General features: G+C 47.2%; 1 protein-coding gene across 2 annotated transcripts in view; it reads left to right on the plus strand.

The window, feature by feature from the left end:
- VSX2 (visual system homeobox 2) overlaps window positions 1-16,982 on the plus strand; it is a 32,121-nt gene extending 15,139 nt beyond the window's left edge. Inside the window, exons 4-5 of one of the 2 annotated variants that reach the window (XM_059723079.1) lie at window positions 12,759-12,939; window positions 14,376-16,982. In XM_059723079.1, the coding sequence (XP_059579062.1) occupies window positions 12,759-12,939; window positions 14,376-14,770 (576 nt within the window). In that variant the 3' untranslated portion in view covers window positions 14,771-16,982. The remainder of the gene's footprint in view (window positions 1-12,758; window positions 12,940-14,375) is intronic. The other variant, XM_006268347.4, reaches the window with a different exon arrangement.
- Window positions 16,983-17,853: the final 871 nt, after the last annotated feature.

Genomic DNA, 17,853 nt, shown 5'->3' on the forward strand with positions numbered 1-17,853 from the left:
TAATTTATGTACCCAAACAAAATTCCAGGACTCCAGATCCACCTCCCAGGTGTGATGAAATGCCCACTGCTGTCTGCAGGAACTTTGATCAGGGTCTGGAGCAGAAACTGGCCTTTACATGGTACATAATCTTCAAATTATTGCTCTTATTAAGTACTTTGTTGTCCCAGTCAGTATCATTTGGTAGGAAAAATATCCTTCCTCAGGTTGTGTAGTAACTTGTATTCACTTGTCAAGGTGAATCCTGGATTACCTTCCCAGTCCCCTTTGTTTGTAACTTGTTTGTGTTGTGTCTGAGCCCTTCGGGACAGGGCTGTGTCTCACTTATTTGATTACAGTGGTCCCCTTGCTTGGGGTGCTGGGAAAACAACACAATAATGAAGGCTTTGAAGTGGCAGCAGTCTTGCTTATCCTTATCTCCAGCTTAGGGACTTGCACAGCAGAGGGCTCTGCAAAGAGAATGTTTTTCCTCCCATGATTTTGAAACTGGGATCTACCCTGCTTAGCCTTCCAAGTGAACACAGTGCTTTGCTATGGTGTCTTGGGTAGTGGTTTCAAGAAAATGGTCAAAAACTAAGTGAAGATCTGGGACTAGATGGGTAGCTAGCACAGATGGTAGGGTTTTGGTGTGATGTGCTTTTCCTGCAGCATGTGCTTGCTGATCAGGTACATTGATCTAAATCAGCTGGGAGATAACCAATGCATGGATTACTGTGCTTCAACAGTTAAGGGTACTGTCTTCTGGCTCAGTGCAGTCATAAACACTGCCAGCTACATCTCTTATTTTAATATCCAGGAGCAGCAAGGAGTCACTTTAATGTTTGGGTGGCCTTCTGAGGGCAATGCAGGTCCTACTGCCTAGAGGAACTGCTCCCCACACCATACCAGTTTCACATACATTTTTTGGGGTTTGATCTCGAACCAGCCATTTTCTATTCTGGTTTATAATTCTTTTAGACACTGCACCATTCAGCAACAGCCTGTCCATGCTTCCTGAGAAGAAGAGCTAGATATCACTGGCATGCTGATGGAATTGTTTCTCAGTCTCTCCAGCAACCTCCCATACAAAATGACCAAGACTGACCATGGTGGGGTGTCACTGGTGAGAGTGTGTTCTGTCATCTATCTATCACTCCCATTTAGGGTCTATCCAAGAAGAAAGAGAAAAGCTATCTTAGCATGACTCCATCTACCACTGTGAGGCTCCCAGAGATGGATTGGTAACACCAGATGATCAGAGAGAAAGATGCTACCAGATCTACCAGTAGCAGCATATCTGGTGCTCTTAATATTTTATTAGCTCATCCACAATCCATCAGTGTAGCCCACTCTGTCTCCATGCCAGTCTAAAACATACCTGGAAAGGATGAAAAAGGTTGTAGCAAGATGCAGGGGGGGGGGCGCTATTAGTTAGCATGCAACAACTGTCAGTAATGCTCCTCTGAAGGAAGAGCCTTCAGGTGGGACTGTAGTTGGTCAGATTACTAGCAGGAAGTGGCAGCCACTGGAGCAAAGGGGCAGACCATTGTTTGTTTGTTTGCAGTGCTGGTAGATATTTCTCATCCCTCAAGATATGTGGATACAGGTGAGAGACGTGCAATTCCAACAAATTCCAGAGCCAGAAGGGAAGGCTCTTGCTTTGCAGTGCAATGTCAGTGTCAGAATCCTGGAGTCAGCTTGAGGAACTTTCATGATGTCTTAAGGAAGCAACAAGGATGATGAGAGTCATGAGTCCCATGATCAGCCATGTAGGCCATGTGCCACCTTTACTACACTCATTTAACTTCATATCCCTTTTACACCTGCCATAGAAAGTGATGTCATCATAAATACTGCCAATAATTTTGACATTACATTTGAATGGATAGCAATAAAGAGTTTCCTGGTTTATAAAAATGCTGCAACCTCCTCCAGCAGCCTGGAGACTGGAAGTTTCAAAGTTAGGTCAGGTCTTATCCCTCCCTGGGCATCTGAAAGTCCCAGTACCTGTCTAAAAGCCAAGTATCCCTGGCCAGCAATTGGGAAACTGTAAAGGGTATGAAGATCAGCCCAGGACTTGCCCTATTATTATGGTTATTTATTGATTTATCAAGCACCAACAGTGTGCTTGGTCATGTGCAAAGAGGAAGACACAGTCCCTGTCCTAAGAGATTTACCATATAAATCAGACCCAGACAAGGCAGCTGGACACATTTGATATAGAGGTAGAGGGATCAATATCTCTGCAGCTGAGTTATTTTGATGACTCTCATTTTAGTGGATTATAATTGAAAGCCCTTGTGGAAGAAGTGCTTTAAGGAGGGTTTTGAATGAGGGGAGGGAAGCAGATTGACTGGTGCACAAGATAAGAAGCATTGCTGAAGAACAAAAGGCAAAGACAAGAGTAGAGGAGAATGTAAGGGGAAGACTACAAAGGAAGATGTCTATGCATGAGGAGTGGGGAACAGGAGGAAGCAAGGCCTGAGTTGCTCCAGGACCCACAATATGAGGACAAGAATGCCTAATTTGATAACCCAGGCAAGAGGACTCTAGCAAAGGCATTTGAACAGGCAAATGATGAGTTCAAAGCTGCAGGAGAGGATTATTTTTAGAGCAGCATTTTGCAGAATGGAGGGGGCTGAGCTGGAACAGTGAAAGGAGGAGGTTGCAGTAGTCGAGAAGAGGGATGTTTGATGTATCAGTACATGTTTTAGTAGCTGGAATTGAGAGGCAGCCAGGAGTCTTAGAAATGGTATAAAACGGAGCATCAAACTGGAGGTTGACAGTCTGGGTAACTGGTCATTCTCTATGCTGACAGACAGTGTGAAGCCAGGAGAGAGCTTTTGATGAACTGTCAGCAATTCTGTTTTGGCTGTGTTTAGATTAAGGTGGTTGTGGGACACCTCAGAAATGAAAGGTACCAGATTAGACAGGAAGATGTTGGGAGCAGAGGTGGATCAGGGAATTCTCAGCATGCACATGGTAGGGGAGCACATACTCAACCTAGACAGAGCAGCAAGGGAGAAATCCATCCAGTGAAGCTCACTAGCTCTGTGGCCATGTCTTCTTGGCTGTCAGGCGGAGTGTGTTATTCCTTCTTGCTTGCTTAATTGAAGAGAATCAGAGGCCCTTCCTTCGTAGGGGCTCTTATTCAGTCCAACATAAAACATAACATTTAAAACTAATATTATCAGTCAGTGAAGAAAACTGGTAAAATGTCTGAATCTTGGCATGCTTGCAGGAACAGGGAAGACTGGCTATGAATTTCTGATGAGGTGGACTGCAGGGACCTCTTGATGACAGTAGGCACATCTACACAATCATTAATGCACCACAGTTACTGCGCATTTAGTTTAATACTTCCTTAATGGAGTGGTAACTGAATGTGCACTACCTATATTTACTGAGCAGTAGAGCCAGCGCACTTTTTTTTTGGGACTGTTATTGTGCAGTAGCCTAATAACACTGTGTAGTAGCTTAATAGCACTGTTTTTGACCAGCACACTACTTTTATTAGGCTACCATGCAATAAGCGTCTCATGTAGATGAGCCCAGTATCTCTTTTTCTTAATTTTGGGCTTTCAAATACACATGTAGCTGCATTGTGCGTGTGTCTGCATGTACACAATTGCTTGTGGCCCCCTAGTGGATGTATGTGTTTGTTAGGCTAGCATCCTTTGCTCAACAAGGTGTATTGCTTGAAAGGTCTTTGCTGAAACATGGTGTCAAAAATGCTGAATGAAATTTGGTGACCACAACAAGTAAAAATTATTCATCTTCCAGCCTGAAGATCCAGGAAAGGAAAACGCTTGGAAATGCAGCATGAAACTAATTAAAAAGGCATCTTCTCTGGTTTGGAAGGAAGATGTGCTTCAAGGTCACATTCCCAGCCCCATGTAAAACCTTCCATTATTGGGTTTATGCACGGATGCTGTTAGAAACAAGTCTTTAAAATATCCCTTTACTCATTCTAATTCCTGACCACATGAGTAACATCAAGGAAATCGCTCGTTTGCAAGCAGTGGTTCAGGAGTTCATAGAATAAACAAACCAATATGATTAATGCAAATAACCAGGGCACATTCTGTCTCATCTTCCTTTGCAAAATGAGAGAATTCTTCTGAAACAATTTACTCGTATGCATCATTAGTAGTAATAAGAACTGGTTATCAACTGGAATGCATAGAAGGAAACAGGCAAAAATAACCTTGTCTAGCCTTGTATTAACCAGGGACATAGTGTGTGGTACCAAAGTATCCTGGAACAATGGTAGTCCCCTTTACACGGTGAAATAAACACCCACATTTCCCAGGGTTTTGCAGATCTAATCATGCGGCCTTCCGGTTACACATATTTGTGTGGGTTGTTACAAGGGGAAATATTGTGGCTCTAGATCAGTGATTCTCAACCAGGGTGCTGCAACACACAGGGATGCCATGATATCCTTGTAAGGGTCCCACAGAGTGCCATGCAATACTAGCACTGTTACATGTGCAAACGCTTACATGATTCACAGGATAAACCCAGAAATTTCAAATAGGAATCTATAGTATCAAAAACATTCTGACCTGGTGTGGGCTTTCTGAGTTCTTTGCAGCAGAAAAATTGCTCTAGTATTTTTCTGTAGTTAAGAAATGAATGAAATGTAAGAGCTGGCATTTTCCACAGGGTGGTTTGAGTCTAAAGAGGTTGAGAACCACTGCTCTAGATATTTTCTGTGACTTAAAGGTTGTGCTATCTACTCTAGACTCATGGTGTCAGTATAAGGCTTTTATCCTTATCAGGGGTCAGGAGCAGGTTCAGAGAACCAGTGGAGTTCTGCTCTCTAAAACAATGACGGTGATTCAGTTGATGTTCTCATCCATCTCTGTCAAAGATTGTAAGGTGACCTCTCAATATTTGCCTGTTACATGTTGATGGCAGGTTTCCAAATGTACTGAATCCTGACAAAGCATGCACAGAAACAAGACAACTCTCTCATACCTGGGGAGAGTACTTAAGATTGAAAACCTCAGATCTCTACATTTGACAAAAGAAAATATCCTTATCTGGGAGCAGATCCTCTCTGCCTGTCCTCTCGGTGGCTCTCATATGGGAGGGCACACCCAGATATTCTGCAATCACTGTTTTGTTGTCCCACCAGTATTGCACTGGGAGTGATCTGCCAGGTTGGCCATACTTTTCTTGTGGCCTCTCAACCCAGCTACGTAGAATTCACAGTTTCACAGCTTACAGAAACCCAATTATGCCTTGCTGAGGGGGGACAAGCTTTCAATAGTCCTTAAATGTGCAGTGGTCAGGCTTTTTCCAGAAATGTGCATATGATGTCAATGATCTCACCAGTTACTGCCCTGTCTCTACATTCTCCATCTCCATTGGCTAGAGGGTCGCACCCAAAGAGTCGTGGATTGGCTAGACGGTCGCACCCAAAGAGTTGTGGATTGGCTAGAGGGTCGCACCCAAAGAGTCGTGGTAGATGGGTCGGTCTCGACCTGGAAGGGTGTGGGCAGTGGGGTCCCGCAGGGTTCGGTCCTTGGACCGATACTCTTTAATGTCTTCATCAGCGACTTGGACAAGGGAGTGAAATGTACTCTGTCCAAGTTTGCAGATGACACAAAGCTATGGGGAGAAGTGGACACGCCGGAGGGCAGGGAACAGCTGCAGGCAGACCTGGATAGGTTGCACAAGTGGGCAGAAAACAACAGGATGCAGTTCAACAAGGAGAAATGCAAAGTGCTGCACCTAGGGAGGAAAAATGTCCAGCACACCTACAGCCTAGGGAATGACCCGCTGGGTGGCACAGAGGTGGAAAGGGATCTTGGAGTCCTAGTGGACTCCAAGATGAACATGAGCCGGCAGTGTGATGAAGCCATCAGAAAAGCCAATGGCACTTTATCGTGCATCAGCAGATGCATGACGAATAGGTCCAGGGAGGTGATACTTCCCCTCTATAGGGCGTTGGTCAGACCGCAGTTGGAGTACTGCGTGCAATTCTGGGCGCCACACTTCAAGAAGGATGCGGATAACCTGGAGAGGGTCCAGAGAAGGGCAACTCGTATGGTCAAGGGCCTGCAGACCAAGCCCTACGAGGAGAGACTAGAGAAACTGGACCTTTTCAGCCTCCGCAAGAGAAGGTTGAGAGGCGACCTTGTGGCTGCCTATAAGTTCATCACAGGGGCACAGAAGGGAATTGGTGAGGATTTATTCACCAAGGCGCCCCCAGGGGTTACAAGAAACAATGGCCACAAGCTAGCAGAGAGCAGATTTAGACTGGACATTAGGAAGAACTTCTTCACAGTTCGAGTGGCCAAGGTCTGGAACGGGCTCCCAAGGGAGGTGGTGCTCTCCCCTACCCTGGGGGTCTTCAAGAGGAGGTTAGACGAGTATCTAGCTGGGGTCATCTAGACCCAGCACTCTTTCCTGCTTATGCAGGGGGTCGGACTTGATGATCTATTGAGGTCCCTTCCGACCCTAACATCTATGAATCTATGAATCTATGAATCTCAGGAAGGGGTCTGGAGAAGGCAGTTGTGGGACAATCTCAAAACCCAGATATTTGTAGTACCCTGGCTCTTAATGAGGTAATATATAAATGACATAGAGGGTTGTCTGGTGTTATTAGATGTTCCAGAAGAATATCAGTAGTGATAGCCAAAAGCAGCAGTATGAGGCTCTGGTGAAAGAAGCAGTAGCTGACCATAGACAGAGACAGGGTAGGGAAATAGTAGACTTTTGGAAATCTTCTATCTCAGCCATTTACTGACAGCTGAGCATATGTGTCTGGATCCAGAGATGTATGTAGTTCTGGCTACGCCCAAGTGAACATGTGAGTAAGTAGTACAAGTCTTCCTGGTATCCATGAATTCTCTCTCAATTTCTGTCCATCCATACAATATGTACAATCTTCTCTATCCACTTTCAGACCAGAATACTGGGAGTAGCATTCACAGCATAATAACGTACCAATCAAGCAAAAGTAATTGTCACGCAGTAACTAGCACTTGGTAGTAAGATGTCAGTGAAGATGTAACTATTCAGAATGATGGAGCTGAGGAGGGAGTTGGTGTAACCCTGCCATGAAAGGGCAGCCCAAAAGTGACAAGGTCTCTTCCATCTGGAAAGATGCATTAGGCAGAGATTAGGTAGTAGTACCATACAGTAGTGCTCACAGGCAAGAGGTTGGTCTGCCTTGAGGAGCTGTGGTTTCTGCTGATTTAGACCATACATCTCAGGACAACACTTTCCCGTTCAGTCTTCTTCTAAAGCCTCTGTACTTCTGGAGATTAGGTCTGGAGGCACGTCCTGAACATGCGGTTCCCTTATATATAGAGCCCTTCCTTGGTTGCTTCTGAATCCCATACGCTCTCATGGTTCTGCACAGTTCTACCCATTTACACCTCTGTTCACTCATTTCTCTCTCCTTTTCCCATTTCCAGTCTGTCCTAAATCACAGATTCCCTCCTAATTCCCACCTGCCCTTCTTTTTGCACCCTGTTTCCCCAAACCCTGTGCCCCCTACCTCTGTGTAGTAAACAATCTCTCCCTTTTCAATCAGATCCTTCCTTAATACAAATGTCTTCCAAGAAACTTTTGCAAGGTGATCTGCCCAAAAGGTATGAACAACAATAACTAAAAGCCATCCCCCATTAGCTGCAAATTGAGGGCAGTTTTCAATTGTGAGTTTCTTGAGGCAGTCTTCTTATTTTAGCTCACTGCAGAGGTGCGCACACAGGCAGTTAGGTGACGATAAGTGGGATCTGAAGTGTTCATAGTGAACTTCTGCCTTGAGAAGCTTTCTCTCAAGATGTACTGATCCAAAAGAAGCCCCCAAAATTATATGAGCTTTGCACAAAAACATCAGAGATTCTTCAGTAAATAGAAACTAACTGGCTGCATTATTAAGGCAGCCATCAGCATCACATGTAGGTGCATATATATAAATTTAAAAAAAAATTAAAATTCTTTAGTCTCCTTTTCCCTGTGCTACATGAGTATGTGTCAGATCAGCACCTATCTAAAGAGGAAAGATCAGAAGAAATACTACCGATGCTGAAATCTGTGCTACTAGCTGAATAGTCAAACATAAAGGACAATGTGTAGGAATATTTCACTCAATGTGAGGAAATTAAATTTCCTACACAGTTGTCTATAAAACAAATTCCCTAGACCAAAGACTTCCAGAGGCTTGACTGGGATGTACTGATGCTTCTGCTGGTATGTAGGAAACTCAGAGGTTCCTAGCTAGAGGATCCTTCTCTTCTACTCAGGGTTAAAGCAATCACCAAATTTGAGGTCAGGAAGGATTTTCCCCTTAGGTCAGATTGGCATTGCCATGAGGTTCTTACTTTCTGTAGTGTGGGGTATCAGCTTCTTCCTAGGATTCTTGAACACATAATAGCTAACTGCTGTTTCATTGCAGTGGCTGGGCACGGGCATTGCCTTTGTCTCCCCTGCTTTAACCTATAGCATGTTATAGGGCATTCCTGAAGTTTCTAGTTGTAGTTGTGTGTGAGGGTTTGAAGTGACAATTTTGGGAAGCACTTTGGTGAATGGTTGCCTGAGAACACAGGGGACTGACTGGACTTGATGGTCCAGAGGACCCCTTCCAGTCCTATGTTTCTATGCCCCAAAACTAAAATTATTGCTGGAAAGAATTCCTGCTGGTCCTTTAGGCACAGGAAACATGTCTTGGCAAAATCAGAGAGATTATCCAGCAGTAGGTGCTGGAGAAGACTGAAGTGAGTAATGAAGATTTGCATAATGCAATAAAGATACCACTGAAGTTGCACAGTCTACCAGCCGGTATGGCTAATGGGCTTTCATTTTAGAAATGTCAAACTGACCTTTTCAAAGAGCTTTAATTTAATCATTTTCAATTATAACAAGTGATAACATTGAAACAATATGTTCAAAACAAAGTACTTTGATAATTATCTATAAAACACATTTAATTCCTGCAGAATGTCAGTTTCATTGAATCAGTTGTTTTCCAACAGAAGACTGTTCTCTCACAACATTTTCCACCACCCCCAGTCAATACTGGTTTGCCAGCTGGCAGAATTTGCTGCTGCTGTTTCTGCATTGGGTTCCTCTCTTCTGCTGTGAAAAGGGGGATGCTTCGAGTTAGCCGGTTGAGTTCCAATGCATGGAGCCATCTAGTGGATGTCACACACTGCAGTTACCTCACTGGGCTAAGGAATGGTTTGAAAGGTGTGCAAGTGAGTAAAGGCATGTGACAGAAGGTTTAAATGGATGCAAACAAGGCAGGTTCACAAGCATAGGTATGGATGTGAGAGGAATGAGTGGGGAGCAGTAAAAAGAACAGGGGAGGGAATTAGGCACTGAGGGAGGAAGAAAAGAAAAAAGTGATAAAAACAAGAGTGATGAAGAGTCTGTGTGCAAGAGAGAAGGGGTCATGGATAGTAAGACCCCTTTAAAAGTCACAGTTAATCAACTACTTGCTGTGTCTCTCAGGAGAGAACATCTCTGGCCAGCTCTGATCCTAATGCCTGTTAATTGTTGACAAATGCCAGGGTAATCTTGGCACTTGTTTACTGCAGAGCTGCGCATCCTCGAAATTGTTTAGATAAATATAAGGACGTTATTTATATTGCCAGTCGCAAAGGGAGATTTGCAGTCAGTTTCCCTCAGATTTTGCAGCATTTAAGGTATTTCCCTGGGAGGCCAGGCAATATCTGCAGACAGAAAGGCAACTGTATCAGTTTATCCAGAGTGTAAATGGAAAGCCACCTTGCTTGGTCCTGGCATAAGGAGATGGGGAGAGTGGAGGAAGGTGTTGCCTTTTGATAGTAACCATATCTTGAGTTAGAAGTGCTGGAGCATAGTGATATTCACACCTGGCAGGTTAGAAAGAACCAGAACAGGCATTGCCTCCTCAGTCTGAGCACTCTGTCACCTCCTGCCCTGCTTCCTTGCACTAAGGAAAGAGGAGCTAGTATCCCAGGAGTGAAAGGCAAAAGCTTACCAGAGAAAAGAACATGCTAGTGCCCAAGCAAAGATTCCTCTCTGTTCTAACAGGCACAGAAAGAGTTCTCCAGGCAAAAGGGAGCCAAGGACTCAGATGGTTCTTGCCAAGGGCTCGGGATTAAGACCCATTAACAATCCAGAAATAGAATCATCAGAATGGAAATGCAAAGAGTTTGTAAATGTTCAGACAGTCTACACATGAATCCTGCATAAAGCAGCCTGTGATTCCATGAAGTGCCTGCCACTGGGGAGGGTGGGTTAGAGTAGCTGAGAACTAATGCACCCCCTGCTGGGAGTGGGTAGGACTGCTACAGCTGTGTTCTTCCATACCCTGCTGGTAGAGGCTGGGTGGGACTAGCTGAGAGCTCCCCGCACAGCTGGCTCTTCTGCTTTATTCCCAGTAGCACTCTTTTTGACAGAGGAGGGGAGTAGGATAGCTTGTCCGGGCAGCTGAGTACTTTTCATTTCCCAACACAGAGTCCCCAGCTGGGAGAGCCTGGCCCATATCATCTCCCTTATAACCTGCTGCACCCAGGCTTGTCCATTGCCGGTGCCCAATGTCCACTGCTGGTACACAAACACTGAATTTCTCCTGCACCAGTACCTGAACCCGTCTCCAGTGAAGGCAGCACAGGAGACTGGTAGGGGGAGAATGGTGGGGCATGTGCCTCCCCTGAGATTGGTCTCTGACTTGGCATCACACAGGATGGGGCAGTTTTTTTGTCGTGCGAGTTGGCGCCATGGGGGGGCACTAAGCTGTGGCACAGAAATACAGGACTGGATATGGGGCTTTTGGTCCACCCCCGGGCCCACCCACAAATTGTGCCCCCCCAGACTCAGGAGGCATCAGTCACTCCTGGCAGCAGTGCTTCATACCTGGGAGGGAGGGCTGTGGTTAGGAGCACTACTGCCACCATGCAAGAGCCAGCGCTCTACCTCCGAGTAGTCCCTGCCCGCCAAGGCAAGAGTCTGGAGTTCACTGAAGAATTACCCTCTCCCCACCCCAGGCCCCAGGAAATCCACCTCCCAGCCTCGGGCCCAGCTGGCACTTGTCCCTGGTGCAGTGAGCATGGCTCCTTCACAGCTGTTGGCAGTGGAGGCATCAGAGGGTTAAGCTGTCAGCTCTGTAATGTTAAACAGGTGTCAAAGGCGCCTCCATATATCTGCAGATTGAAATCAAATTCTTTGCAGTATAAAAAGATAAATTACCCAGGCGATTCCCGCCTCATCCCACTCATCAGGCCAGCGCCAGACGGCAAGCAATTTTTTTTTTTAATGTGCTAACGACCTAATCAAGCAATCAAGTTGGAGAAGATTGCGGAGTGACCCCGAGCATCCATCTGCCAGCGAGACCCCGCCATTCATTTCCATTCCGCCATGTACTTCCTGGGAAAGAGAGGGAGAAAAAAATCCTAAACAAATTAACACCCAATTTTCCGTGAGTCTAATTAGTTAAATGAGGAGGTGTTTGGGGTGTCCTGGGGGAGGGAGGGGCTGCCTCTCAGAGAGGCGCATGGTAACTCCATGGCATTAATTAGCGCAGGTCAATGGCGCTGTTCCCTGGGGACCAGCTGCTTTAATTTCCCGTGATATTTCAGTGCCTGAGGCCCATCGATTCAAACTGAAATTAACTTATTTTTCAATCAGGCCCGGGCTGCCCCTGGGGCTGACTCTTCCTTTGCCTCCTTCTGAATAGACCTCAAGCAATTTTTCATCTAAAGCTGATGCCTTTCTACTGCGGGCAGGGAGGGAATCGAGGGAGGGAGGAGGGAGAATGAGACAAGAGGAATGGAAATCAGAGAGAGAACACTAATAGATTTCTGTGAGCCCCCCCCTTTGATGCTGCCCGCATCTCTGCTTGCTGCTCCCCCAGGTCACAGCCCAGAGATTATTCTGCCAATTTTCAGAGAAGATGAGGGGCTTTTCAAACTGGGAATTCAGGGCGAGCTATGTGGATCAACCCCCCTCCCTCCCCCCACCCTGGCACATGCCGCCCGGGCCCAGCCCTCCCCACAGGCATCACTGCACACAGCCTCCCTCTGCAGCTTAGACACCCAGTAAATAATGAAAGAGAAAATCCCAAGCACAGGAGCCAAAAGCCGCTAGAAAGAGGCACTGCAATAGGAAATTAATTACATCCTGCAGACAGGGGTGGGAGTTGTTGTGAAGCTTGGCCCTTTTTGCTCTTGTGAGGGCGAAAGAAATATGTGCTGTGTACTGCCTTGGGAATGAAAGCCACAGCTGCTTCAGGTGGGACAAGCACAGCCCCTTCTGGGAGAGACATGGGTCCTGGTGGAGAAAAGCAGCATGACACTCCCTGAGGGAGTTGCATGCTTCTGCCCCTGGGAGGTAGTGATGGTGCTTAGGAGGCTGTCTCTCCCCAAAGAGACTGAGGAGCACTGGAAGAGCTTTGTAGGTAGAGGTCCACTGCTAGGGAGGTAGAAGTCCCCATGGGGCAGCACTAAGGGGCATCAGCAGAGTTGCAGGAAGGAAGCTAGCCCATCACTTGTGTTTTGCTGGCTCCATTCAGCCCTTTCAGTCCTATGGTTTGTGTCAGCAGTTACCATGTTTTTACATCTATATTGTTTTAGTTTCTGGTTCCTTAGGAGGATATTTGTGTTCATTCTCACATGCACATGCGCTTGCACAAATAATCACAAGCATGCTGGCACCAACACATAAGCTGACATACAGCCTCCTCAGCCCACATGGAGTGAGGGCAGCCTTCACTTCAAGAGCCAAGTCACCTGGCCTCAGTAAACTGCAGCTCCCTTTTCTGTTGCCCTTTGCAGGTGTGGTTCCAGAACCGCCGGGCCAAATGGCGGAAGCGGGAGAAGTGCTGGGGCAGGAGCAGCGTGATGGCTGAATATGGGCTCTATGGCGCAATGGTACGGCACTCCATCCCACTGCCAGAGTCTATTCTCAAATCTGCCAAGGACGGCATCATGGAGTCCTGCGCCCCTTGGCTACTGGGTAAGAAACCAGTCCCCTTCATGGGGCCCATGGGGCACAGCCAGTAGTCAAGGGAGTGAGGAGTTAAAATTAAGGAAATTTGAGCTATACTGAAAATGCTGAATAAAGGGAGGAAATGAATGAGCACTTGCTCTCTCCTCCAGAACACAGGGACACTGCTACTGCTAATGGCCAATGGGCCCCAACTCCTGGAGCCTGGGCTGTGACTGTCAGTCCCTGGGTCTAGACTTATCTGTCCCCAGCTCCAGACTCATGGTGTGAAGCTGTTGGTCCCTGAGCTAAGAAGTATGTAGATAAGGCTGCTGACCACCATCCTAGGCTCCCCTGACATGGGATAAAGGATATTGGGCCCCAGTTCCTCTGGTATGGATTTCCGTGGACTCAGAGTCAATAGAAGATTGGTTTCCATTGAAGGGCTGGAAGAAGTTGTTTAGATCCAGCTCCTGCAAGCCTGTGTGACTTTGCTTGGGGTGAGGGAGCCAACTTGTCCTCTCAACAACCCTTTTCTGGAGGACTGGAGAGGAGTGCCCCTGTGACTCCCTCCAGCTGAGGGCACCAAGCTCCTGCCTGTTGCTCTCGGGTGGGTGTGTGGGCTGTATAGATGTGGACGTAGTAAATTCCCTTTCACGCTCCTGCTCTTTGCTTCCTGTTTTCTGATCTTTCAGACTAATTCTGCCATAACACTGACTTGTGGCATCTTAGAAACGGACGACCCTGTCCTTCTGTCCGTGAAACTGAGAGCGAGAGAGGCAGAGGGCTGGGCTGTGAATGAGGGAAACAGAGGCAAAGGGATGATAAGATGCAAAGGGCTTCTGTAAATGAGAGAATAGAGACTACCCACTATACCTGCCTTGTCCAAGTGAAAGGGCTGCTATGCTGGCCCTTTCTCCTTTTCCATCTTGTTACTGCTAGCCATCACTTCACTGTCCCTCAGCACTGGATGGCCTATTCTGTTTGATCTCTCAAAGCCCTGCCTTGCAGTTATCCCTCGGGGAAATCCCTGTCTCTTTGTGGCATTTAAACTGTGTCCCCTTACGGGACATCAAGACTTAGGCATATATGTCTGTCTCAGACCTGGCTCTTCACAAACACTGGCTCCACACTGGTGTTCCCTCACATCTGCCCTGCCTTTAGCAGAACGTTGGCTCTTCCCTCAGGTTTAGCCTGTGTGGAGCGGAGCGAACATAGTCTTGCCATCCAGATCTGCCCTGCCTCAAGCACAGAGCTGGCCTATGCTCCCCAATCAGGACTGACCTGCCTTGAGCACAGAGATGGTACCCGCTCTCCTCTCAGGGCTGGTCTGCCACTAGTAGAGAACTGGCCTGAGCTCCCCCTCATACAGGGCCCAAAACAATGGGCTCTCTCTGACTGCTGTTTGAAGCAAGGGTTTCTGCTTTTCCTTAATTCTGGCCTCTCTTTATCTTTGCTGTTTTCAGTTCAAGATGGCTTTCCCATGCCCAGGCGCTTTTCTAAACCCGAATACCAACAATTCTTTTTAGGGATGCACAAAAAGTCTCTGGAGGCAGCAGCTGAGGCAGGAAGGAAGACAGAGGTGGAGCGCCCCGCCCTGCCCAAGCTCGACAAGAGTGACAAGGAAGAGAGGGGCCCGGATCCCAAAACCACCATTTCCCAGGAGGAACTCAGAGAGAACAGCATTGCTGCCCTCAGGGCCAAAGCTCAGGAGCATAGCACCAAAGTCCTGGGGACCATCCCTGGGGACTCCCCAACTCCCGTCAGGAAGCCAGAGAAAGAGGAAGAGGAGGCAGCAGCAGAGGATGAGAGACAAACGGAGAAATCAAATTCATCACAAAAGGAGGAGAAGCTGATCTAGGGGAAAAGAGATGATGGAAAATGGCCCCAAAAGACTCTCTTCCAGGGGCTGCAGTCTCCCCTCAGACTGACAAGGCCCCTCCTGCAGCCCCTGCCCAGGGAGTGAGGCCTCTCATGGTCTCTGCATTTCAGGAAGCCACAGGCTCAGGCCAAGTTTTGCCTGTCAGGTGTGTCCAGAGACTGTTCCCCTCAGGGGTATTCCAACCCCGTTCCCCACTCTGCCCTCAGGAGTCTTCCTGCTTCCACCTCTCCCCCCCCCCTTTCTGGGAGATCAGAAACTGTCCCCATCTTCAACTGAGAGGAAACTGAAGCCAGTTGAGGCTTTGGGTCCCTCTGCACTAGCCTCAGAACCACTTTGGGTTTCTCTGACCTGGTCCAAATTGTCCAGTCTCAAGAGCGAGTCTGAGTCCCACTTCCACCCAAACTCATATCAGAACAAGGCTGCCCCTGCTCCAGTTTCACCCACCCCCAGGCACTGGGTCAGTCTGTCCCCAGCTGCAGTCCCACTTGTCTCCGTGCAACACTCTGCTCTTGCCTGAGTTCCACCAACTTCCAGCCTCTGGGCAAGTCCCTTCCCAACCATTACTCCCACCAGAAAACCTGCTGTTGGCCATCAGCAGGAGAGGCTGGGACACCCTTCCAAGCAGCAGGAGCTCCATCTCCTGCAGATCAGGTCCCCCCCTTGTGCCCGTGTTTCTGGCATCTGGCCTTCAGAATGTCAGGACCCAGTGTGGGCAAGGTGAGATGGACCCACTGCCCTCACAAGGACCGTTTTACCCTTTCTCTGGCCATGATTATTGTGGGACAAATCCATGGAAGTGTTTGCGTAAAACAGTGAGTCTATTTAAATGGTGATTTATATGTTCCATGTATATCTTTCCTGACTGAGTGTTGGGGTGTCCCAGGGTCACTTTGGAATGGGGAGGGTGACTGGCATGTTGGGCAGCTGATTTTGATCTTGGTTTTTCAGTGAGAAGCCAAGGGATAGGGAAGAATAGGGATAATTTGCAGGAGCTGATCCCCCAGCCCCAGGTACCCAAGACCCACACCTTCCCTATGGGACATCCCAAGTTTTACATCTGACTTCCCTCTGCAAGGGTACTGATGATTCATAACACCCTCAGGTACCAAGTTCCTGCAGCTAGCAGCACCCAAAGCACATACCATACCTGGCTTTATGCTTTACAGACACCCAGGATCTCATGGGTACCCAAGCCTTGCACCCAGATTTACCTGTAATGGAGACCCAGCTCCTCCCCCATGGTTACCTAGTAGTTGACTCCACTCTCCTCAGTACCTATGCCCAGGCATCAGCCAGAACCTGCACCTGGTTCCACGTGCCGTGGCAGTTTAGCTGTAATCCAGGCTGCCTCAAACTGCTCCCTAGCACTGTCTGGTTAGCACCTTCTGGCCCCTAGCACAAACTGCTGAGGTTTAATCATATAGAGTCCTTGCTACAAACATGCTGTGGGTCCAGGCTGCTCCCACAAGGCTTATAATCAGACTTGGCTCCAGCTCCCAGAAGAGCTTTGGGAATAGCAATGCACCCCAAGAGCCTAGAGGCAGAAGCCTACACGTATTGCCTCTACTTCTGCATTGAATGGGTCAAATACCAGACAATATGTTTTCTGAATAAATCAGTCAGCATCAAGTGGCATCATTTGCCAAATGTATGTACTGGCTTATATTTGAGCTTGGTCTCTGAGTCTCAAAGGGAGCTTTAGCCATGTCTACAGATGCACATAAACTCACAAACACTGTGATATGTACATATTCCTCATCCCCAGAATCCCATGTGAATACACAGACCCACACAGCAAAACCCACAGCATCACAGCTCCATGCTAACATTGCCTTCCCATCCTAGTGAGGGACTGCCCTCCATGAAGGCCCCAGGACAGTGACTTCCACATATCCCTTTCTGTCCTGCTGTAAACTGTGAGCTCTCCTTCCCCAGAACCACTGTTTTTATTCTGTCGAAGGCTGATCCTCCCCTTTCATGCATCTCTGTTCGTCCTTGTCCCCAGTTTGTTTGACGTGTTAGATTATAGCCCATGGTGTGTAAATAATGTACATACAGTGAGAAAAGACTTCCGTATTGAGGTGTTTGAGGTATGGAACTGTAACAACTTCTAGTCATTCGGAACCTGTGATTTATGTGCCATTTTCTGTAAAGATATAAACAAAAAATAAAACTAAACTGGAATCCTGTGTACAAATCTGGTCACCTGTGTTCAGGAACAATGACCTCCAGCTGGAACAGGTGTGGAGAAGGGCAATGGGGAGCATACTGTATGAGGGTTTAGAAGAGCCTGGCTTGTTTGGGCTAGCAAAATGGAGGCTGAGAGGGAATGTAATTGCTGTCTATTAACACATCAAGGGATAAACATCAGAAAGAAAGAAGAGCTCTTTAAACTAATCAAATAGCGGTGACACAAAAACAAAAGGGAGTAAACTGCTCATGAATTCATTTAGGCTGGAAACAAAGAAAGTTTCTAATCACCAGAGCAGGTAGGTTTTCCAAGTGCCATTTAGTAACAGTAGTGGGGGCAAAAACCTAGTCAGTTTTAAGACAGAACTTGATCAGTATATGAAAAAAAATCATATGATTAGGATGAGACTCAATGACCCAGGAGGTCCCTTCCAATCCTCTATTCCTAACAGTAACAGGGTTGGTGTCCCCTTGGTCAAAGAGGACCCAGCTAAGAGGCTGATGGCCCAGTGCATTGAATACGTGTATGCATCTGCGAGCCTGAGGTATTTGCATGCCCCCAAGCATGGCAAGTACCCATTACCTCCAGTAGTTATAAAAATTGTTCTCTTAAGACAACCAAGGAAATAAAATAACATGTAGCTGCTCAGCAATTGTGCTGTGCCAGAGCCAATAGAATGGACAAATCCATTCCCCTGCCCACAGCCTGCAATTCCCAGCTGACTTCTAATGTGGCCCAATGAATTCTCAGTTCTGTAACATGCATGGAGGGAGCCTGGCCTCCCCTGCAAGAAACTTGCTACAAATAAGGGTGCCCTGGGCCATGTGCTTTGACCATGGTTACCTGGGAGAGGTGTTCACGAGATGCATTT

The sequence above is a fragment of the Alligator mississippiensis genome, chromosome 2, assembly GCF_030867095.1.
Source record: "Alligator mississippiensis isolate rAllMis1 chromosome 2, rAllMis1, whole genome shotgun sequence".
Lineage (NCBI taxonomy): Eukaryota > Metazoa > Chordata > Crocodylia > Alligatoridae > Alligator > Alligator mississippiensis.